The sequence below is a fragment of the Lynx canadensis genome, chromosome A3 (assembly GCF_007474595.2).
Source record: "Lynx canadensis isolate LIC74 chromosome A3, mLynCan4.pri.v2, whole genome shotgun sequence".
Classification (NCBI taxonomy): domain Eukaryota; kingdom Metazoa; phylum Chordata; class Mammalia; order Carnivora; family Felidae; genus Lynx; species Lynx canadensis.
In genome coordinates, this window is record NC_044305.1 from 35523196 (window position 1) to 35548268 (window position 25073).

The 25073-nt window shown below is 39.3% G+C and overlaps 1 protein-coding gene across 1 annotated transcript; it reads left to right on the forward strand.

The window, feature by feature from the left end:
- Positions 1-799: 799 nt before the first annotated feature.
- ANKEF1 (ankyrin repeat and EF-hand domain containing 1) lies at positions 800-25073 on the forward strand. Its single transcript, XM_030310095.1, has 10 exons — positions 800-868; positions 5887-6276; positions 11267-11466; positions 12221-12370; positions 13392-13515; positions 17452-18274; positions 20053-20279; positions 21654-21817; positions 23705-23839; positions 24684-25073. Exons 2-10 carry the CDS (start codon positions 5931-5933, stop codon positions 24840-24842), a joined length of 2328 nt encoding a protein of 775 aa, XP_030165955.1. The 5' UTR covers positions 800-868; positions 5887-5930; the 3' UTR covers positions 24843-25073.

Sequence of the window (25073 nt, forward strand, 5' to 3'; positions counted from 1 at the left end):
AATTTGCCTGCAAAAAAAGTGTGTTTGGGGGGCTGGGATGTTAGCGTGCACCCCCAGGCCCTGAAATAAACTGATCTCCTTGTTATATTTGCTATCATTTGTGTATATTTTTAAGCCTATATACATCCTGGATCATGCAAAGAAAAATTCTGGGAAGATTCACCAGAATCAACAGCAGTTGTCTCTGACAAGTAACTTTTTTTCATTTTATATTATATTTTTTATTTAAGTTTATGTATAAAATTATTTTATTCTATATTTTAATTGGTTGGTTGATCTTACTATAGGAGCTTTACGTTTCGAATACAATGCTTTTCAGAATGAGGGCAGGGGAGTGGGAGAAGAGGATGAAAGAAGGGAGAAGGACAGCTGCAGTCCTGGCCTTGGGCGCAAGGTCTCTGCCATCCGTGGCGCTGGGCTTGCAGAGCCCTCCTCCAGCATCCCGGAGTGGCCGGCCACCAGGCGGGGACCAGGCCACCTGGTGGAGCGGGGCGGGGCTCGGAGCCCCGCCCCGCCGCGCACCGGTGCGGTTGCCTTGGCAGCGAGGCGGGGCGTGGCCGAAGCTCACAATCAGTCAAGTCACCGCTGCTCCCACCCCGCCCCCTGCGCTCTCACCTGGCGGCGCTTTCGCCCCCGGCGGACCCGGGGCCCATGGACACACACGTCCGCTCCCTGCTGCCCTGCGCGCCGGCTCGCCTGCTCTGCCCAAGGAGACACCATTCACGGCTGGGCGCCCACGCCGGGCTCTGGGAGCCCGAGGTCGCGGCTGGGGCCCGCGCCAGGCGGCAGAGAACGAGGGCCTGGGCCGCCGGGCGCCCCAGCAGACAGAGGCGCAACCGCCGCCCCTGATCACCCCCACGACTAAGAGGTGAGCTTGGCACCTTGCTCCCTGCCACCTGGCCTTTACCTTGAAGTTACTTCTTAACCCCTCTCCCCTACCGCATTTTTCTGAGACTTAAAACTGAAAGGGACCGTAAAGAACCCTGCAAATGTACACCGTGGCTTCTGGGGGAGTTGAAACCCACGGACATTTGATTTATTCATAGTGAGCCTGCATTGAGGGACTTTGCTAAGTACTTTACTAGAATTGTCTCATTTCCTCTTCATATGGACCATCGAGTGGGTACTGTCATCCCCATTTCACAGATAAAGAGACTGAGGCACAAACCAAGTAGATAATATGTCCAGGTTTTTGCAACCAGTTTATGTAAATAATGTTGCAGAGAAGGGGGGGGAGTCACAAACAACAAAAACAGATTTCCCCACCTGCAATCCCACACTCTTTCCACTGTGTGGAAATTCCCAGTGTGTTTCCCTCCACTCCTCTTTTTAGCAAACCACCCTTGTGTCATAGACTCCTTGGAGAAGTTGATGAGTTCTGTGGATCTCTCCTCCACAGGGGAAAAATGTACCTGTACACACACACACACACACACTGCAGATTGTCATATAATTTTAGAGGGCTTAGACCCAAACATGGACCTCAGGTGAAGAAACCCTGTTCTATTCCACTATCTCTTGAGATTGTCCATATAGATGATCAGATAGGGGTATGCCAGGGTGGCTAAGCCGTCATACAGAGGTAAAGTGTACATGTTGGGGTGTGTGTATACATGATGACTCCCCTGAAGATGAGAGATGCTTTCACAATTTTGAAGAACTCAGAACTAGAGGGCGGGACTTCTGTTATTTCCTTCAGTGGGGTGAGGCTCTTGTTCAGTCTTGGCAGTAGGTTGTGAAGGACAGAGAAGGGGAACTGCTCTCTCCCCAGCACTTTGGGGCTTTGGCTGGAAGAGTACAAGCTGTAGAACTGGCCTGTGGGCTGTGGAATTCATCACTGTAGCTTGACTGGACATGCTTCATGCTGCTAATTCTTTGTTAGGGGTGGGTGCCTCAGAGAAGGCATTGAAATCTCTTATTAGGATGTTTCTGTTAACACAAATGAGGTGGCATAGATTCAGGATAGTCAAGGAGCTATTTGGAAGCACTGTATCCTATTCCTGTGTACGTTGTGCCTACGTGTGCAGTATGACACTGCACCTAACTAGGATATGGCTGGTACTAATAAATCATAAGCAGCTGCTAAAGTAAATATCACCAAGGCATGGAGCAAAGGCCAAGTGGGTGACTTGTGGGGCAGCTCAGGACTTACTGGGAGCCTATTTACACACATGGTTCTAAGCAGCTGCATTATCTGGTCTCCTAGTCGACCACATGTTATAAACATATTAGAAGGGAAGAGAGGGGCTACAGCAAACAGAACATTGAAGCCACAAGCTGTGTGGTGACTGATGTCCCAGAGGCAGAGGAGGAAGCACAAAGAAAAAACAGCAGGCAGAAGAATGGGGAGAAAAGGCAGCAGCATGCCTTTGACAGTGATGCTCACCCTTCTCCCTGACACTCTTTCCTCCTTTCCTTCACCCAGTCTCCCGGGAGCCTGCAGCCACTGAAAACCCCACAGTTGCCCGTAGACCAGGCTTAGATCTCTCTCTCTTGAATTGTGTTCCATATTGCTATGTAGATTCTAACTCAGCATGCCAAAGCATAACTGTCTACACTCTTTGACCAATCTGACTGCGTCCTGCACTCCCCATCTCAGACACAGGTAGCCAGTTGCTCAAACTAGAAACCTGGGCATTCTCTTTGGTTTCTTCCACTCCTCAATCTTAAAACTTTCAGTCATCATTTATGGAGCAACCATTACTTGAATGCCCCACATGAGTCAGGTTCTGGGTGATGGAGAAATAAAGGTCATTATAATATAAAACTTCTGTTCCATGAAGGCTCTATACTACTGGGGAAGTCACACAGTATATAAATTGAATATATCTATATCTACAGATCTATAGAAATATAATATACAGAAGTGCTTGATTTCATTATAAAGAAAGGAAAGAGGTGAAGTGACATGGTGGCTGCTGTCTGAATGGTGAGAAGTGCCAACCAACGGAAATTCCGAGCTAAGAACACTCCAGGCCGAAGGAACAAGAGGTTCCAGAGGCAGGAATGCACTTTTGTTCTATAAGCAGAAAGGTGGTCAGTGTGGCTGGAGGTCATCTTATCAAGGGAGGTCGGAGTAAAGTAAGATCACAGAGGCAGAGAAAATGTTCTTAAAAGATCAACAGGAGGCGTTTAGATTTATTCTGATTACAATGAAAATCTGTTGAACTGCTTTTAAAAAATAGTTTGGAGGGAAGTTTCTGGCATGGGAACTTTCTGGAACTTTCTGGTAATGTTCTATATCCTGATAGGAGTTTGGGTTACATAGATGTATGCAATTGTCAAAACTTATAGAATGGAACACTTAATTATTGGACATTTCATATTCAAAAGACAAAAAGGAAAAAAAGAACTGTAAACAAATATTGAACTCCACTTAAGGGTATTGCCTGCTGGAATATGTGTGCAGTTTACTTTGAAATGGATCAAAAAATAGATGGCTGAGTAGACAGAGGGATGGATAGGTAAGTGAAAGCGAGTAAAGCATTAATGGTAGGATCTGTGATGGATATATGGGTATTCAATTTTTCTTTATATTAAAAATAATTAGGGGCCCCTGGGTGGCTCAGTCGGTTAAGCGTCAGACTTCGGCTCAGGTCATGGTCTCATGGTCCGTGAGTTCGAGCCCCACATCGGGCTCTGTGTTGACAGCTCAGAGCCTGGAGCCTGTTTCGGATTCTGTGTCTCCCTCTCTCTCTGACCCTCCCCCGTTCATGCTCTGTCTGTCTCTGTCTCAAAAATAAATAAACATTAAAAAAAATTATACTAAAATGTTGGGGGTGGAGGCTTGTCTAATCTACATTTAACAAAGCTTTTTCTGGGTACTGAATAAAGAATGGCTCTGCAGGGCTGCTGAGGAAGCAGTGAGACGGATTAGAAGCTGTGACAAGGGTTTGGCCTAGGATAGCACCACTGGTAATTGATGTGAGGATATATTCTGGAGGTAGAGTTATGGGGTTTGCTGGTGGATTTAAAGAGTAGGGGACCTGTGAGGAAAGAAAGAAGAATAACTTTGAGTATTTTCATCTGAGTAGACAGATGGATGGTGACGCCATTACTGGAAGTGGGGAGAACTGGAGGAAGGGTGATATCAAGTGTTCGGCTTTGGATGTTTTATATTTTATATGCCTATTAGAGTTCCTTGTGAGAATGAAGAGTCAACAGGTAGATACATCACTTTGGAGCTCTGGGGAGAGTCAGAGAGTGAATATTCAGAAACCTCAAATTGGCATGAAAGTCATGAGACAGGATGAGACCATCAGGGCAATGTGTGAGAATAGACAAGAGTCCTGAGGGTGGAGCCCTGGTCACCCCAACAGGCTTCTGGCAGAAGACGGGAGCCAGCAAAGGAGAATGAAGAGTGGGTGGTGAGGTAGGACAAGAACAGGCAATGGAGATGTTATGGTTGCCTAGAAAGACATAGTTAAAGAGGAGCAAGCGTTCAAAAGTGCAACTCATTGCCAGAGGGAATATAGGTGAGGGAGCAGATTTGTGGGAGAAAAGATGATACAGTTTCTGATTTTGTAGTAAGATGAAATCTTTTCAATTGCAAAGGACAGAAACTCAGCTAACTAGCTTATACAAAATTAAGGGAGGTGGGGGTGGGGAGAGGATATTTACTTCTGCAACCCTGAGCTAGTGCTGCATTAACTAACATGTTGCATGGATTAAAGTGGTGGGTGAATTCTGGCACAACTGAGTCCCAACCTCTGCCCTAAGTCTCAGTCTCTGTAACACACACTCTCCCTGACTGCCAACATGGTTCCTGCAACTGCAGCACCCCACCCTACTGCTTAACAGCATCAGCACACAGTAGTCTGTCCATATAGTTCTGGCAGAAGGGTCCCTTAGGATGCTGACTGGCTGATGTCCTTCCTGAGCATGTGCTCACACACAGACTAAGCCTTGGTCTTTGACTCATTGCTGTCATAGGGGATGGAAGGGGCAGATCCATACAAAATGCTGGGGGTCAAAGGTTGCTTGACTTTATCTGATACATTTTTAAAAGATGTTTCTGAGGACTGACCAGAGAAAGGAAGCTAGGGGATCTGTTGTAGAAGCAGTGAGACAAATTAGAAGTCTGTGGCAATGACTTGGCCTAGGATAGCAGTACTATATGATTTGGAATGGATTTCCAATATGATAATGGGGTTCTTTTCCCAGAAAAAGTGAGGAAAGAAAAGCAAGCTGGGTCTACCTAGCCTGACTCAACTGAAAATATTGTTTTTCCATAAATGAAAGGAGATAACATTTCATATTACAATGCTCATTACAATGTAACAGTGGGATTATTTATGAAAATTACAATTCTCTCTCAACCGTTCACCTACCTCATTCCCATGTAAGATGACACAGTAATCACGTTTGGTATCTCACAGAATCCAGTAGATTCCTCCTTATGATAAGCACCTCAAAATTCTACATGTTCTTTTTTTAACACTTGTTAACTGCTAAAACCTGTGTGGTCTCTGTTGAGGGGCATGCTGGTAACAGAGCCATGTAGTGGGAAAATGAAACCTTACCTTGGCACTTTTGTTAGCCTTACTTTCTTTGTGACTAAAATGGGGAGGCTGTGTCAAGGAAGGAAGATTAAATGAGACAAGAAATTAAATTAACAAGAAAGCTTCACAGCAAGGCTGATATTAATTAGGATGAAAGATTTGTTTTGAAATATTTTAACTTTATGCTAACTGTATGTCCTTTGTATTTATGTGTAATTTATACTCTCATGAAGTCAGTTGCCATAAACTATGGTAATATCATTTCGTAAGAAACAGCCTCTCTTCTCAGAAGGGAAGGTATAAAATATTACTATCTAATCAAAATACAGATGACAAAATTAACTTTGAGTTTTGTATGTTTCTGTTTTTGTTTTTGTTGCTATAGTTTTGTTTTGGTCCAGAAAAGCATCTTCAAGAAGGTGGTCAAGTATGGCTTTAGCAGATAAGAGACTTGAGAACTTGCAGATCTACAAAGTTCTTCAGTGTGTTCGGAACAAAGACATGAAGCAGATAGAGAAGTTGATCAGGCTTGGATACCCTGAACTAATCAATTTCACAGAACCGGTCAATGGACACAGTGCTCTGCACTTAGCCTCAATTTCCAATGACACTGATATGGTCAGCTTTCTCCTTAGCCTTGGTGCTCATCCTGATGTGCAAGACAAGATGGGCTGTACTCCGACAATGAGGGCTGCAGAACTGGGTCATGAATTGTCCATGGAAATATTAGCCAAGGCAAAGGCTGACATGAGTATAGTTGATAATGAAGGAAAAGGTAAAAATCCCAGCATTCTGCCCAACAGATGCAATCTACTTTGTAGCCAGAAATCAATAAATAGTGCATTTTTGCTTTCCAACTGTAGAAGTGAAAGACTCATGGGTTTAAGTGAAGAGCCAGGTTCTCACTCTTGTACCTAAGGACACTGTCTCCCCATAATTTGAAAACAGTATGGGTAGATCTTAGGGAGACAAGATCTGAGAGATTTCTCATTTAAAAAGAAAGTTAGAGTTAGATTAATCTATGTTTGGTGGCTTTCCTAAATGTGGAGAATTTTCACATATATTGTCATTACCATAGTCATAATCATCGATTATAAGATATAAAAATCTTGTTTAAGACAAAAGAGGAGGGAGAGCATTCTTATTCCTTTTGATACTTTAGAACATCAAATAATGTTCTTTTGGGCTCCAAAAGGACTTTGGCACCTCTCAATAGCAGTCTGACGTAGAAAGGGGGTTATAGTTGGGAACTGGAAGGACTAAGGTGGATGCCAGCATAAACTCCAATGTTCTAGGGTCAATTTAATTGTATTTGGAAAAAGAACTTAAAACTTGAGACATGTCATTTCCTTTATTGTTTAGGTGAGATAGCCCCCACTTCTCTACTCTGTTCTCCCTAATCACATCTCAAGACCATGTTTGGGAGCTTCTGGCCCAAATAACTCAAAGTTCCAGAAGGACTTGACACAGCCTTGTGAAAATCACCAAGAAAATTACCACCAGGCTTAATATAAATTGGTAGATTTAATCAGTTGTCCCAAGGAGTTGCTTCAAGTACAAAGCCATTAACATCAGTCCCACACTGGAGAAATAAATCCCATTTTTAATGTTAATATTTTCTGACAGGAACAAAATCCGCTTTTGTAATTCTCTCCAGACTTGGTATTTGATAAGTGACTTGCTTAAAACAATAAGAGAGGACAAAGAAAAGGAACAATCATTTAATTACTTAATAGTACCACATAACGAAATGAACTTCGGATGCATTCAGGGGTCAAATGCATTTTAAAATGTTAAATCCTGAATAAAAAAAGCCTCTTAAAACTCTATAGAATATCATATCCCAAAGTGTTCCATGGACCACTGAATTGCTGAGATGTTGATAAGGGTTACAAGCAAAATTGCTTCCACTGTCAAATTCATTAGAGAACCATTGGATAAAACAAATTGAGACATGTTGATTTCACATTTCACAGACTAGATACAGGGATATTTTCCATATTTCTTTGACCCTTGAAATAGTTTTTCCTTATGGCATCTTATATACCTGGAGTTTTGTGGAATGTACTTTGGGGAAACACTGTAATGGAGAACAGTTTACCTTCTAGAGTTTGAAATAAATGTTTTTTTAAAAGGTTGAGACATTTTATATCATAAAAATCTAAAATTGCAAAATTAAAACTGAACAAGTAAAATTAGAAACAGGGTTAAGTGAATACTTGTAGCAAATGCAATAGCCATATGGCTACTATCTAAGCTCATTCAAATTAATACTAAGCTTGTCAAGGTTTTGGAAGATGAATGCATGAGAAAATAATCTGACAAATCACATAGGAAGAATTAAAGATAGAAAACAAAACTTGGGACAAGTACAAATCTTGTTGCACACATAACCTTGTTAGTACAGCCCCCTAGAGACTTGATTCTGTGTAACCCATGGTAGGCTTACTGCACTGAGTGAATGCCCTGTCTTCACCAGTTCAACACATCTAGCTCACCTTGCACATCCCTTAGTTGTCCTCTCACTTGTCAAACTGTTTTGCTTCTTGCATAGTCTTGGTCATTAACATCCTGTTTTCCAGGGATTGATGTATGCCTCACTGGACATTGTTCCTAAAAGATAAGCAAACATTTAAGTGGTTAAAATACTTACTGGATCTTTAGAAGGATGTGGGACATACTCTAGGCTAAACTGTACTTTGAACAATTTTGCAGAATATGGAAAAGGTAAATCTCTAAGCCAAAACTCTTTCCTATGTCCTTGGGGATTAATTAGTGTCTGTCTATTCTGGAGAATGGAATACTGTCTTCCCTTTAAGGGTTAAGCTAGACTAGTTCCTTAGAGCCCCCATTCCATTGGTTCTCCCATTTATAGGAATGCATACCCAGTCCTACATGCAGTATGCAAATTTGACTGTCCACCATTTTTTTTTCCCTTTATTTCCATTTCAGTTTTAGAATTTGATTCATGTTCTTTGTGGCTTAAAGGGTCAGCCCAGATAGACTTTGACTGGGAGTTACGCATGCCATCATTATAAAATATCTATTTCATAAGTGCCTTAGGGCCTTTTGTAATGAATTCAGCCTCTGGTATTTCTAGATCGCATTGCTGTTTATTGTTGTTTTGGTCCACTCTTGCCTCATATGACTTGTTGTATCTTTGATTTTCTATTTTCAACCATGTCCTTGACCATCTTTCTGTTTTAACTGTTCTGAGTAACCCTATTTTAGATGTGTCTGTTTATATGAAATATATTTAGATTTTGATTTTATATAAATTGTGATTTTTATTTAATGGTAGAATTTACCCAATTTATATTTATCTGGATGCCCCAAAGGTTTGGCCTCAGAACTGTCATTTATTTTATATTATGAAGTTATATTTAATATAAAATATATAAATAAATATGTATAAATGTATTTTCCTATATGGTCCATATATTCTTTTTCTTGTTGTGTGTATTATATTTTCTAAGGTTAATGGTCTGTTTTTAGTTCTTTTTTTTTTTTTTTTGGTTGTTGGAATGGTAGTTTTATCTATTTTTATTACTTACTGATTTAAAAAAATTTTTTTAATGTTTATTTTTGAGAGCGAGAGAGAGAGAGAGAGAGACAGAGCATGAGTGGGGAAGGGGCAGAGAAACAGGGAGACACAGAATCTGAAGCAAGCAAGCTCCAGGCTCTGAGCTGTCAGCACAGAGCCTGATGCGGGGCTCAAACCCATGAACCACAAGTTCATGACCTGATCCAAAGTCAGATGCTTAACCGACTGAGCCACCCAGGCACCCCGATTATTTACTGATTTTTTTAAACTGAGGTATATTTTACATAAACATTATATTAGTTTCAGGTGTACACATAATTTGATGTTTGTATGGATTGCAAAATGATCACCACAGTAAATCTAGTTAACATCTGTCTTTTTTCTTGGGAAGAGAACTGATTTTTTTTTGTTTTGGGTTTTTTTTTTTAAGTTTAATTACTTATTTTGAGAGAGACAGAGAGCACAAGTGGCGGAGGGCCAGAGAGAGAATCCAAAGTAGGCTCCGCACTGTCAGCACAGAGCCCAATATGAGCCTCAAACTTGTGAAGCCGAAACCCACAGTTGGATGCTTGTTTTTGGTTAGTGGCAAACTTGATAGCTTTATATATACTTAAACCTTTGTTTATTAAAGTAGCAGTTTACATGGTATTCATTAATATTTTGCTATGAAAGAAGAGATTAGTACAATAACTTTTTGCATCCTTAAACTTACATGTCCATCGCTTTTATATGTGAACAACAGTTTGATAGGTACAAAACTCCTTACTTTCTTTCTCAGGTGATATTGTAGATACACTTCAGTTATTTTCTAGCATGGACTATTACAGTAGCAAAATCTCAAGGCCAAACTGACTTTTGCTTCTTATAGATAGGATCTGAACTGTTACCCAGATGCTCACAGGACACCTTCTCTACCTAGCTTTACATACGCATGCCTCATTAATTTTTCTTCATCCATTTTTCCTGAGACCCAAGTATGCTTTTTTAATCTTGAAATTCAGGTTTTCACTTCAAGAAAGTTTTTTTCTATTGTATCTCCATTTTTTTTCTGTTCCACTTGGTGTTTTATTATTGAACACCAATTACATACATGTTCACTCTCCTTTGCCTCTAGACCATTTCAACTCTTCCATCATCTGTGACATTCTCCTTAGTTCTTTTGTATTTTTCCTCCACATCCTGGATGATGGTTTTGCTTTCCTTTTTTCCTGCTTCCAATTTGACTTCCCTTTCTTTGGTGGTTTTAGTTTCCTCTACCATTTCTTTCCTAACTTCAGCGGGCTTAATTTCATCTTTTCCTTCTATTTATCTTCTATTGTCCTAGCAGCCCTTCTTTTAAAGGTCTTGGCCTATCTTTGTACTTTTATTTTAGAAGAAAAAAGTTATATTTAGCTTCCTTGCTATCATAGAAATAGGTCAGTCAATAATTTTCACATGGTATAGTTTTCCTAGTATGTAGTTTTTGCCTAGCTTTTACTATCAGGTTTCTTTCTTTCAGTATCTTACCCCCCCTCCCCCCAATAGGTCACATGCTAGTTTTTTATTTGCTTATTGAAGCCTGTTTAGAATAAGGTCATTACAAAGTCAGTTTGGAGCCTGACTGTTGTTTACCTAGATTACAATACCTCTGATCTGTAGTACATTTTTGACATGAATTATATTGAGGACCTATATGTCATAAGTTCTGGGTCGGGGGATTTAGCATTTTCCTTTATTCATTGGAACAAAACGATTTGCCAAAATGGTAGAGCCCCTTGTCATGTACTTTGTCTTCTCAGTGCTACTATACTGACCGCTACACATGGCTGGTCTGCACATTTTATCATCCAGTACCACCTCCTTTGTCACTCTGCAGTTTCAGAGGGGACACAGCAACCCACCAACCAGCACCCACAGTCCTGCATGTGGGGTATAGGCTGCAAGAACCCATGGTTGACAAGGGCTCACATATCAGCACTCTGATTCTTCACCTGAACCAGGTCCGATCGCATTTGGTCGTAACTGTTTTCTGATTCTTTCAAAGGTTGACTTTTCTCCTTTTGTTTCTCGGTCTTGGTATTTCAGTTGGTTACAGAAGGAAAAAGCAAGGCAACTATGCCTTTGCTCCACCACCTTCAGCTAGCCAATTAGGGATTTCAAAATTGTTATCTTTTCCTTGCTATCTGGTTCAAATATATGGAGACTTAATTAAATACTCTCTGGGGATTCTATTTTTCTACAGGTGTTTTGTTTTACTGCATTTTGCCTACTAAGCGGCATTATCGCTGTGCATTGATTGCCCTGGACCATGGTGCAGATGTCAACAACTCTACCTGTGAAGGAAAGCCGATATTCCTTAGAGCGTGTGAAGAAGCACATGATGTTAAAGATATGTGCCTGACCTTTTTGGAAAAAGGAGCCAATCCAAATGCTATCAACTCAGTATGACTATTCCTGTGATTATATATATATATATATTCCTTTTTTTTTAAATTATAGATGCTCAGTAGTGTAATTTTTGCATTTAATTATGGTAAAATTATCCTGTTAGCTTATAGACTATTCATTTCTATTCACAGTGTTTTAAGATGATAGATTTTCATTATCTTTATATTGCCATGATTCCACAGTCTATTTCCTAATTACGTTTGGAAAATTGGTATTTATTATGCATAATGGTAAAAGATCATTAGAGAAAAATAGAAAAGATATCACTGATGCCTAATAAAAATGTATCTTTTTGGAAAGAAAACATGTAGTCCTGCTGTTTCCTGTATCCATCTTGCCCCCTTTCCTTGTTTGGCCAATTTTATTGAGTTTTCTTATTGTTTAATAGTCATTTCCAGATGATAAAAAAATCAATTTTTTTCCTTATTAGAAAACACCTATAATCTAATTTTAGCATATACTTTACCCTCTTTCCCCCCTTTTGCTCTACTTTCTTTACAAAAAAAATGCATTTTATAGCCTGATTTCTCACAGGGACATCTGGTATGACCTTGACTCTGATATTCGAATTCTTCTACATGGACCAGCTGACTTCATTTTTCCTATTTGTTACATGAAACCAATAAAAATACAGAGAACTAAACATGTCAGTGTGAATCTAAGGCCAAATGGATTTAGACCATATTTATACGAAATAAGTGATTTAAGATAACAAGCATAACCGGCATTTGATCTGTTTCTCATCCAGTCCACAGGTCGAACGGCTTTAATGGAAGCATCAAGAGAAGGAGTGCTAGAGCTAGTCCGAGGGATATTGGAAAGAGGAGGTGAAGTGAATGCCTTTGACAATGAGAGACATCACGCTGCACATTTTGCTGCCAAAGGAGGCTTTTTTGATGTAATAATCTGCCCTTTGCTTTAAAATCTGTTGCTCACGCCTTTTCACAAATTGTTTTAATATCATGTAGGTTACACTAAGAATGTTTTCGAAGTTACCGTCTTGATTTCCCTAGATAATTCTAAAATTATATTTCAAATCAAATGTGTTTTTAAAAACTTTCTAGCCCTTCAGTTTTATCTGCTTGCTAAGTTTATTCATTTAACATTACTGATAATGTTTTTCTGTATTCTTAACTATGACAAATTAAAAGTTTTGCCAATCAGGACTTTTTTATTTTATGCCTCCATTACATATCAGAATCTTCAAAATATGGCTTGACCAAACTGTGGGAGAACAATGCCAACAAACTCTTATCTCCCTGAGTTTTTGTGTGCATCTAATGACTCACCTAAATTTTAAACTCTTAAGTATCCTGGTTATCTGGACATACCAGTAAAGGATATCTCATAGGTACAATGACACTGCAGAAACGAAATAGGAACCAATGCTATCCTATTTTTTTTTTAATTCTGAATTACGTCTAAACTTTCTTTACTCAATTTTCTGAGTTTTTACATAGCTACCTTTGTTTCTGTCATTAAGTCTTGTCCCCACAATAAAAATATACATCACAATAGAAGAAGTCACATTTGGTAAAGACTTTGCTTCCCTGATAATGTTTTCTATAGGCTGATGCTTTCTAGAATTACTAGAATTCACCAAGATAGCATGCCCTAGATGAGTATCCAATTTTCTAAACTCTTGGTCAAAGCTATTTGATAGAATTGTCAGCAATGGTGAAAAAGTTGTATATCTGTGCCGTATAATACAGTAGCCACATGTGGCTTTTGAGCATTTGAAATACGTCTAGTGAAACTAAGGAACTGGATTTTTTTTAATGGTTTTCTATTTAATTCGATTTAATTTTAAATAGCCACATGTAGCATAAGTAACTATTAGATAACAAGTTGAGGTGTCAGTCTTCATGCAATAAATGTATGTTCCTATTCCTCTACTATATCCACTGTTTATTTTGCAGATATTGAAGCTGCTTTTTGCTTACAAGGGAGACATGGGGCTGATTGCATTGAATGGGAACACACCACTTCATTATGCTGCCATGGGCGGTTTTGCAGATTGCTGCAAATATATAGCTCAGCGAGGTAAAAGTGTCTAGCAATTTTATGTTTAAAGCAGTTATGATTTACCCATGTTGCAGATGAGCAGACAGTTTGGGCCTGCCACTTGTCAGTTGCGTATCTTTTTCAATAGCCCCTCCTCAGTTATATATGTAGAAAGAAAATTGAAAATTTTTTCTTGCTCTACCTTCTGTGAAATCATGAATCAGGTCTTAAAGTGATGAAGACTCATTTTCTGAAATGTTTTTAGGTTGTCATTAAAAATCTAAAGAGGAGGGGCGCCTGGGTGGCGCAGTCGGTTAAGCGTCCGACTTCAGCCAGGTCACGATCTCGCGGTCCGTGAGTTTGAGCCCCGCGTCAGGCTCTGGGCTGATGGCTCAGAGCCTGGAGCCTGTTTCCGATTCTGTGTCTCTCTCTCTCTCTGCCCCTCCCCCGTTCATGCTCTGTCTCTCTCTGTCCCAAAAATAAATAAACGTTGGAAAAAAAAAAATCTAAAGAGGATTGTTCATTCGTCGGCTAATTATTAAAATGCTTATAGTTTTTAAAGTCCTTTTAAAAATGTCCACCAATCTGAAGAACCAACACTGAAAACTATGTCTTTTAGTCTGCATTCTTAATTATTTCATTAAAAAATTGTTCAATTGTGTCAAGGATAACTTTCCTAAATCATTTGAAATTATAGGGGAAATATTTTAGGGAGAAAGATAAAATGAAAATTTTCATGGAAAATTTGAAATTTATTTTCGGTTTACCTTTAGCTTCTAGGTACCTATTAATTTAGGAATATAAACTACGCATGTATAGCTTAATGTAGTCCTTAAAATGGGAATATTAGCCAATTAAGTTTAAAGATCTGGATCCATTTGGTGTCAATTACATGCTAACTTAAAGTACATTAAAAGTTTTTAACTTTGTGAAAAGTGGAACTGCATTCCGCTGAACGTTATAGTAATGGGTTTGGTTTTCTGCTTTTTTTTTTCCCAGTTTGAGTAATAGGCAAAAACTTAAAGCCCTATGACTCTAGAATACAGCAGAGAAAGTACTTTTGCTTTTCTGTCCTCTACACAGACAGAGAATCTCAGGAGTCCCTGAGACATAGAGATCCTATATTGTAACCACTAACATAAATAAACTAATGTGCTTGCGTAACTAATAGTGCAATAACGAATTCACGTTTACTTTTTATGAACTTATACAAACTCCTACTCTTCCCCCCCATCGTCCCCCAATAAACACTTTTAACAAATAAAGAAAGGAACGTGTATCAAATGCAACTTTTGCCCCATAAACGGTCTCATCAGTCTTGTTTGCACATTTGTCACTATCAGCAGTTTATTCTGACATTTCATTTTTTTTCTTTTCCAAATGTCTATGTATTTTGAGAGAGAGTGTGTGTGCACATACACATAGGGAAGGGCAGAGTGAGAGGAAGAGAGAGAATCCCAAGCAGGCTCCACTCTGTCAGCACAGAGCCCAGTGCAAGGCTCAATTTCACGAACCATGAGATCATGAGCTGAGCCGAAATCAAGAGTTGGACACTTAACCAACTGAGTCACCCAGGCGCTCCTGATATTGCATTTTTAACATAATTTATTTCTAAAAACAAAAGATCTGCCCAGATTAAGACAATTCTTCAACTTTAACATGTTAACTGCTTTCTTATTAGGACAAACATCACCAGGCACATTCTCTATCATCTATATACTCCTGGGAGAAAGTCACAGAAAGCAAATTGAGAAGCACATTTGGCCAGAGCGTAGGCCACGCCAAAGGCCTTGCCCAATGACACAGAAAGGTTTCATCTTCCTGGCAGAATCATAAGACTAGGCCATGTTTTCTTCTTTTTTAAGATTTATTTATTTTTGAGAAAGAGAGAGAGCACAAGTGGGGAAGGGGCAGAGAGAGAAGGGGACAGAGGATCCGAAGCAGTCTCTGCACTGACAGGCTTGACAGCAGTGAGCCCGATGTGGGGCTCGAACATACAAGCCATGAAATCACGACCTGGGCCAAAGTCGGATGCTCAACCGACTGAGCCACCCAGGTGCCCCTAAACCGTGTTTCTAAAACAAGTGGCTGAAAGCATTCTAAGTTCTCTTGCATGTTTGGAGGTACAACCACTTCCCTAGATCCTATGTGGGTGACCTAATTCCATAACAGAAGTGTTACCAACTACATGTTCACCTTTTGAATCTTAGATCTAAGGCAGTCAGAGCAACAACAAACAATGCATTAACAATTAAATGCTCTTTTCTGTGTTAACTCCTTGGGTTTAGTGTCTTCTATACTTAAATGTGAAGGCTGGACTGTTTCCCACATTAAACCATCTTCTTCCTGTTGCTAGAGCAATTTACAAGTCCCGGTAAGCAGTGTGAGTGTCATATCCAAGGGCAGAAGCAGGGAGCTGGGAACAGTTCTAGGGAAGCACCCCAGGAGAGTTCTCTTTCTCATGGGCCTTTGGCTTGTCAGCCCACACTAGCTGTAAGTTGAGTACCTTCAGCCACAGATCATAAGTCACAAAGGGAATGAATGGATCTGTATTTACTAATTATAAGGGAGGAGATAAAAAGTCCCAAGGCCAGAGGAGAAAAAAACGCCTTCAGATCTTTAAGCTGGGATGTTGGAAACTTTTATCCACATAAAGGTTTCTAACTAGGAGGAAAATGGGAGCATAAGAAGGCAAGATCAAACAGCTTTAAGATCCTTTGATCCTTAGGGGTGAATATAGAAGCAGTGGCTTGGGAGATGGTAGATAAACCCCTCGACACCTTGAAGAAGCGAAAAAGCTAAATAAAAACAGCATTCTTGAAGTTGCTATGGAATTATACTGTCGAGACCAGCCTCAGGCCCCCTTTTCGATAAGTCACTGTTTAATATAGAAATTTTAGAATCCTTATTCTCATAATACTCTTTTTGAGTTTTTCTATCACTACTAAAATTATCAGTCTTAGTATAAAATGTTCAGTTTGACAATACCAAAGGAAGTATCAATCTTCAAAAGCACTGGTGACTAATTTTCTTTTTGACAAGGAATACAACTATGAAGTATTGGCAGGGCATGCTTTATTTCTGCACACAGCCACCTGTACATTTTCGTTGGTAGACATACTGATTGGGGAGCAATCTTCTTTGATTATGTGATGTTGGCAAAGCAACAGGAGAGGCTTCTTCTAGATGCAAAACACTAGAAAGAGCTTCTTCATTGTCTGACTTATTTATATACATAACGGATTTTTAATGTCTCAAGACAGTTACTATAGACAGCACAACCTTCCCAGTGGCACTAAGCCGACTCTCCAATGTACCCGGGGAAGTTTATTTATTTGGGGAATACCTACGTGTAATGTTGGTGTCATCATTTTAAGGAAGGGACCAAGAAGGAAAGTGAATTTTAGTGTCTGATTTGCACAAATGTAATACTGGAAGTCTTTCAGATTCGATGAACAAATTGGTTTTTCCTGGGTTAGGTTGTTCACATGACCTTATCACAAAACAGCAGATCAATAGAAATTAAATGGATTCTGTGGGGAATACAGTTTAAGATCGTACACAGGTTTGCAGTCATAATCATTCAAAAAGAAGCAGGTGCAGCATTCTGAGTTCCTAATGGCCCAGTAAGCTATCTGAACCCAGCTTCTTTCTATATTCAAATATTACCCTCACTCTTTTCTTTTTTTAGTAGCAGGTCTGCTTAGCAAGTATGCCAAAATGATATTTGTTTCAAATATCTATAGGGATCAATGTCCTAATTCTTTAGGGGCAGAGAATATAAATTGGAAACATATTTCAGAATTCACCAAAGTGAAGCTCACAGAAAAAAAAAATCACAGTTTAATTTGGTAATTATAGGGGATAAATTTTTGACTAATAGATCAAAATTAAGAAAAGGGTTTGATGAATGTCATTCGCAGAGCCATGCAGATGCCTGGGCAATATTCATAATAATGATGCTTCATGTTCTAGGATGTGACCTGAAATGGAAGAACTTAGATCATAAAACACCCAGAGCTGTGGCCAAAGAAGGCGGTTTCAAAGCAGCAAACAAAGAAATACGGCGGGCAGAGCGAACTGCTAATAAACTGGCACGGCCAGGAGCCAAAAATCCGAATCCACTCTGGGCCCTTAGACTTCATGACTGGTCGCTAGAACATGAGACTTTCCTTCGGGAAGCCTTTTCATTTGTGGACAGAGGTGATGGGACAGTCAGCAAGGAGGACTTCGTGTTGACATTGGAGGAGAGGCAAGATTTTGTGACCTCAGAACAGCTGGCTATGGTAGCTCAGTATCATGAAAAATTACGGGGAGGTGGGGTCAATATTAATGATTTCTTTAAAGGAACCAGATACTTAAGCAAGGCTTATGTCTTGGGATCATATGGGCCCAAGAAAAAGAAAAAAGGGATGGCCAAAAAGGTAAAGAAAGGCAAGTTTGTTTTACCCCTCCCAATCTGCATCATCCCTGACCACGTATTTCCCCAACGGAGTGATGGCGGGCCACCCTATTACATGATTGAAACCTACAAGAATATAACTGATTGCAATCGGTTTAACCGAGACCATCCACCAGAACATCCCATTCAGGATGACTCTGCTTGGTACATTGATGATCCAGGGAAGGTATTTTCAAATATTAATTTCGTCACCAAGGCAGGAGACCTGGCTTCTCTGAAAAAGGCATTTGAATCAGGAATACCTGTGGATATGAAGGATAATTATTACAAAACACCACTAATGACTGCATGTGCCAGTGGAAACATGGATGCTGTCAAGTTTCTTCTTGAAAAAGGGTGGGTTTCCTTTCTTGAGTGAGGTTTAAATTTCATGGGTCTTTATATTCAACTCCAGAATTTTAGGGCAAAGAAAGAGCTTCATTTCTGAAATCTAGATTAGAGATAGACCTTGCATGGGAAAGTTGGCTAATGGGAACCTGGGAATGTGTGTACACACAGATAGCTTGCCAATAAAAACTATGCACAAAGTTGCTTTACTAGACAGCTTTACCTACATGGTGTGTAGGTCACTTTTTATTTTATTTTAAATTACCAAGATAATTTTTAAAATTTATTTATCGTTGAGAGAGAGAGAATGCACTTGCCTGTGAGTGGGGGGAGGGGCCGAAAGAGATGGGGAGAGAGAATCCCAAGCAGGCTCTGCACTGTCAGCACAGAGCCGGTTGAGGGGCTCAAACTCACAAACCTAGATCATGACCTGAGCAGAAATGACCTGAGCAGAAATAAGAGTCAGGCACTTAAACTGACTCAGCCACCCAGGTGCCCCAAGAATTTTATTGTAGGAGAAACATAACATGATCTACCCTCTTAACAAATTATAAGTGTGCAATACAATATTAACTATAATCACACTATTGTATGGTAGATCTCTAGAACTTATTCATTTTACATGTTGCTTTTTAATCTGTCTCTTGTGTATGTGTTGGGGGGGGGCGGAATCCTAACAAATTTAAACAAGTGTTACAATGGCCATGATGACATGTCCCTTCTCTCCTCCAGAACCTCCTTGGTTCATTTGTAAATATCTTTAAAATATCAAAGCATCACATTTTTATTTAACTTTGTAATCTAAAGCAACTTTTCAGGTTTAATTCTTTCTTGTACCATAGCTGAATAGCCTGGGGTAAGTTTCTTAACTTTTTTGTGCCTCCATATCCTCATTTTTATAATGGGGCTCTAATAGGACTCAGCTCACAGATTTTCAAGATCAAATCATTTAAAATATGTAAATCACTTATTAGCAAAGCAATTGCATATTTGATAAAAGTTATTATTATTATTACTATAAGGGCGAAGGTCAAAGAAGTATTCAAATTTGTATATTATCTAGAGGGAGTATAAAGTAATTAATGAGAATTTGAACTTTTGGACAGTGAATTTTTTTTTAATTTTTTTAATACTTATTTTTGAGAGAGAGAGAGAGAGAGAGAGACAGCGTGAGCGGGCGAGGGGCAGAGAGAGAGGGAGACACAGAATCCGAAGTGGGCTCCAGACTCTGAGCTGTCAGCACAGAGCCCGATGCGGGGCTTGAACTCACAAACTGTGAGATCATGACCTGAGCCGAAGCCGTACGCCTAACCGACTGAGCCACCCAGGCGCCCCAGCAGTGAATTTTTTTTAAAAAGAACTGACATTTAAAATACTACACTTAGATGCTTAGAATTTTAATAATGAAGGTGCATTTAAAAATCTATAACATTCAGAGAAAGTAGACTCAAAGTGAAATAACATGACTTTTATATTTCCTATCAGCTTTTACCTTCATTGGATCCAGTTATATAATTTTCCCTAATTTTAACCTTTGCAAAAAGTATAACCCCTGGGATCTAAGTGCCTTTAAAAACTAAACAAAATGTGTATTTGTGCAAAGAAAATTAAGACTGTCAGATAATGCAGAGCATGAGTCAAGAAAAATTATGGCACAGAGTTTAACTTTACTCAGAGCTTCCCTCGTTTATAGCTGGACAACTGTATGAAATCTGGCTTTGCACGTTCAGCCTCCAATGCTTGGAACAACCCATATATTTAGCTTGTGCATCTGTCTTATTTTATAGGGCTAACGTTAATGCAACAGATAATTTCCTGTGGACTCCGCTTCATTTTGCATGCCACACAGGCCAGCAAGATATTGTTGAGCTTCTTGTAAAATCTGGAGCTGTGATAGACGCAGTCTCCATCAACAACACCACTCCTTTAACTAGGGCTATTGAGAGCTGCAGACTGGATACTGTAAAATACCTACTTGATATCGGTGCTAAATTCCAACTGGAAAATAGAAAAGGTATGTGTTCATATCATTGATATAGTTACAGTCAGAAAAGGAGAATTTAGATTCCAAACCTCTTCTGATTCTATTCTTGTAGGACCACATTTCCCTGTGAGAGTTACTACTGCAAACGCAAGCCTAAGTTGAATGGTACACAAGTTGGTTTTCTGTGGAGTGCCTCTCAATCACTGGTGTGAAAGGATCAGTGTTTTATGTTTGCAATCTGTCATGGACGGATACTTGTGTAAAGTACAAGAAAAAGTGACTTCCTAGAAAATGAAATGAGAAAAAACATGAAATACAAGGGTTTTTGTAATCACTAGATTAAAATGACAGAAAATTCTTCTATCAAATATATCTAAAAATTTCTAAATGCCCACTCTTTTTTTTTTTATGTTTATTCATTTTTGAGAGTGTTGTGCTGACAGCAGAGAGCCTGATGTGGGGCTTGAACTCACGAACCGTGAGATGATGACCTGAGCTGAAGTTGGGCACTTAACTGACTGAGCCACCCAGGGACCCCTCTAATTACCCACTCTTAATTTCTGTGGTTATTTCACTATAGTCCTATAAGCATTAGTTTGTGGGCTTGCACCAATGTTCAGAGTTTTCACACTGTTACAACTGTCAATTCCTAGTAAATGACATAGTTTAAAGACTATAGAATGTGGATTCTTTCCAAAGCTGAACAAATTCCTGAATTTGAGGTTCTCTCTAGGACATAAATGGGAGGCCTAGCTTATATCACACCTGAAGAATAAATAAAAATTTGAATAACTATTTGACCTTATTGCTTGGAGGTATCATTTTCTTATAGTGGAGGCTGTTGCTTCCTTTTGATCTGAGAGAGCATTAATATTTCTGGCTGCTTCAGGCTTCCTCTGAGTCACTGGTAGTATTGTTTTAGGTCTGCCTGAGGATATTACAGGTGTCATAATACCCAGCCATGTGCACAGCACACTGTGACACCAGCTTCCTCAGGACTTTTTGAATATACCTCCTTATATCATGGGAAGGGGAGAATAATGTAAAATTATCACACAAAAGGAAATGTACGCAATGTGGGAAGAGAACCATCAATCAAATATTCACATGTAAATATCCTGCCAGTATTTCCTATCAACTTTTTAAGAAACACGCTTAAAAAAAACAAAAACAAAAACAAAAACAAGAAAAGGTTGTGTTGCCAGTAAATGGCACCTTAAATTATGAGATCTTAGAGCTGGGTCCACCTTAGAGAATATCTGATCTAGCTTTGTGACCCTACATATAACCATTTGCTTTACTAATCACCTTTACTACTGTATGCTAAGGGCTGATGTGCTGAGGTTTTCTACATGGCTTATTATCAATCTGTTTATTGTTATTCTGAATTTATGTCTTGAACAGGGCACACTGCCATGGATATTGCAAAGGCGTATGCTGACTATAGAATAATTAGTTTGATTCAAGAAAAGCTGGATAGCTTGCCAAAACCAGCAGAAAATCAAAAAATGAAAGGCAAGCCACTTCCTAAAATGAAGACTGAAGGCCCTGAAATTAAGAAAGAGGAGGTAAGAAAAGCAATGGACTACCCATTAGTAACTAGAACCTGTTAAAAACTTGTTGGGGGGTAGGGCAGTGTCATTATGTACATGTGGTTATACAGCATGGGCACAATAATATAAACCCGTATTGTCAGCACTATTATGCAGTACTTTTAAAGAAATAGCTAGCAAAGAAATTCCTAGTATGGAAAAGTCTAAAAAGTGCTCATTGCAAATAAAATCCATGTAAAAACCAAGATGGTTCAGCCAAACACAATTAGAATGTTGAAAAAAGAATTGGCATTGGATATGTATATATTTGGTTCTGAGTTATACAGATTTGATGAGACACCCTAGACAGGGAAGTAGGGTGAGAAGAATGAAGCAAAGCATGTTTTTCCTTCATTATGGCATCATAATTTTTCATTACACATCTTACCTTCCTTCTAAGGAATTTTATTTTTTTAATGGTTATTTTTGAGAGAGAGAGAGAGCGAGCACAGGGGAGGGAGAGAAACAGGGAGACAGAGAATCTCAAGCAGTCTCTGTGCTGTCAGCACAGAACCCAATGTGGGGCTCAAACTTATGAACCATGAGATCATGACTTAAGCTGAAATCAAGAGTCAGACGCTTAACTGACTGAGCCACCCAGGCACCCCCTAAGGGATTCTAATGACTACCAATGAACCCTGGGATATGGGGCCACTTGTGACTTGGATATCCTGCAGAATGACTCTAGAAGTTTTAAAAGTGTCAAGTGACTGTTCCTGGTAATCTGAAGTGATGTGGGTGCCTCTAAACTACCAGCAGAAGTTTAAGGTTTTTGCCCATAGAGATTACTTACTGAGAGATCAAGACTTTGTCATTAGCAGCGAAGCCCAAGTGCATTTCTTTTTTCTTTTTGTGTGAAATTTATTGTCAAATTGGTTTCCATACAACACCCAGTGCTCATCCCAACAGGTGCCCTCCTCAATACACCTCACCCATCCTCCCCTCCCTCCCACCCCCCATAAAACCCTCAGTTTGTTCTCAGTTTTTAAGAGTCTCTTATATTTTGCCTCCCTCCCTCTCTAACCTTTTTTTTTTTTCCTTCCCCTCCCGCATGGTCTGCTGTTAAGTTTCTCAGGATCCACATAAGAGTGAAAACATATGGTATCTGTCTTTCTCTGTATGACTTATTTCACTCAGCATAGCACTCTCCAGTTCCATCCACATTGCTACAAAAGGCCATATTTCATTCTTTCTCATTGCCACGTAGTATTCCATTGTGTATATAAACCACAATTTTTTTATCCATTCATCAGTTGAAGTGCATTTCTAAGTAGGCTAGAAGCTTCTTTTAGGGAAGCAGGAGGAATCCCTGGTGATCCTTGGCAAACATAGGTCAGGGATGAAATTCAAAAAGGAAAAGCTCTAATATTGGAATTGGAAATTGGAAAGGGTTGGAGAAACGTAAGGTGGTAGGAAGTGAAGAGGGTGAAGGGATTATAACAAACATGGAGGACAATCAACAGTAAGGACTAATAAACATGGAGGGGACGAGAGTAAGAATGGCCAGAGGTGAAGGATGATCAATCAGCTAAGCTTCTACTACATACATCATTATCATTTTAGTAGGATAATTTAATTTTTCTAGTTAATCAGTGACCATAGATAAATAATGGGTATCTTGAAGACTTAAATGCTCTGTTACCAATACTACTAATAAAGTAGAGTTAAACAAAGCAAACTAGTTATCTTCCCCCATCCAAAGTTATAATATTCTATTTCATTTCAAATTATAATTTATATAGTAACATTTTTATTTTTACTTGGCTTCAGAGCAAGATACAGAACAACAAATAATATAAAAAAAAAGTGTAATATAGGTTTTTGCAATTGATAGGGTTGGTTTTTCTTTTGTCTCATTTCCAGGAACCACTTTCATCAGTTTATGTACCAGCCATATCAGAGGAAAAGAAAGTGCATAAGGATAATGTGGTTTATCTCAATTCATTGATTACCAGTGGTTATACCAAGAAAGTGGATATTACATTTATTCCACGGAGCGTAAGTACTTTGGAAAGATCTTCATAACATGCTGTAAACTCATATCATTTTCTAAATACATTTCATGCAGAGCACCCAAACAAATGTCCAAAGATTATCTTTCACAGTTATGATATGAAGGTATCCTTTTGCCAATTCCTGCTGCTTCAACTCAGTAAGTTCACCTTCTTTAGCTTCCAATATCTGGTTTCCTCTATTACTATTTCTATATTAACATTTGAGTTGTCCTTGAAAACCTAAAGTATTCTTTGGTCAATGCCATTCCCTGTCCCCATTTGGTCACAAGTTCAATAGACACATTTTCTTGGTACTTCTCAGACCCCAGTACTCTTACTACCATCTCACTTGAGAGTTTCATACTAAGCAACACTGGATTTATTCAGTAGCTTCCTAAATATCCACAATTAAAGAGGTGGAGACATCTTTGGAGAACAAGAGTGGTCTTGCCAATCCCCATCAAGCCATGCTGAATAAGAGACCACCAGCCCCCTCTTCCTTCTACTATGAAAATAATTTTCTTATGACTTCCCCATAAGACATAAAGGTAACAAACCCAAATGATCTTCTAATTCCATCTCTTCCTTGTTTTGACATCCCAAAAATGAACAGCAGAGGATCATCAGAGGTAACTGAAAAGCATTTCAGGTGTTCAAACAGTCACCATCAGAATTAGTGATGCCCATGTAACTCCTCTTCCTCATGTAAGAGGAACACATAAGCTAAAATAGATTTAGAAGTAAATTTGATAGTTTTAAGTTAATCATACCGGACACTGTGTGGATACTGATGTATTTGGCTGGCTTTCATATTCATGCCTGCTCTGGATATGGTTGTTTGTTTTAAGATCTGGAGTCCTGAAGCCACAACAGCAGAGCTGATCAGGAAAAGGGAGCTGCGGCGGGAGAGGTTCACTTACGAAGTAGACTTTGAGGACTTCATGATGCCCTTTCAGAAGAACATCACAGAGAAAGCTCAAGCCTTGGAAGCTGCCTTCAAGACCTAGATCATAGCAGTTGCTTCTTGGGGTCAACATTTCGAGGCCCAGGGAGAAAGTCAGTATTTCCATCAAAGTCAAAGCAATCCACAAATTAAGAATTTGTAACCAAATAATTGTTTTTGCTTTAATAGCTATAAATATTCTGAGCTATCTAGAGAAGGTGTATTTTATTTTGCAATGAATTACATGTCATTCTGGATAAACCCCTTAATCTTCTTTAAGGATGTAGTAGAATAA

What these genes read in the sequence shown, in the direction of transcription:
- ANKEF1 (XM_030310095.1), top strand. Translation starts at nt 5,931, where the DNA reads ATGGCTTTAGCAGATAAGAGACTTGAGAACTTGCAGATCTACAAAGTT. An exon ending in AGTTGATAATGAAGGAAAAG is followed by an intron (nt 6,277 to 11,266) that starts GTAAAAATCCCA and finishes ATTTTTCTACAG; the next exon opens with GTGTTTTGTTTTACTGCATT. An exon ending in AAGTTTCTTCTTGAAAAAGG is followed by an intron (nt 18,275 to 20,052) that starts GTGGGTTTCCTT and finishes CTTATTTTATAG; the next exon opens with GGCTAACGTTAATGCAACAG.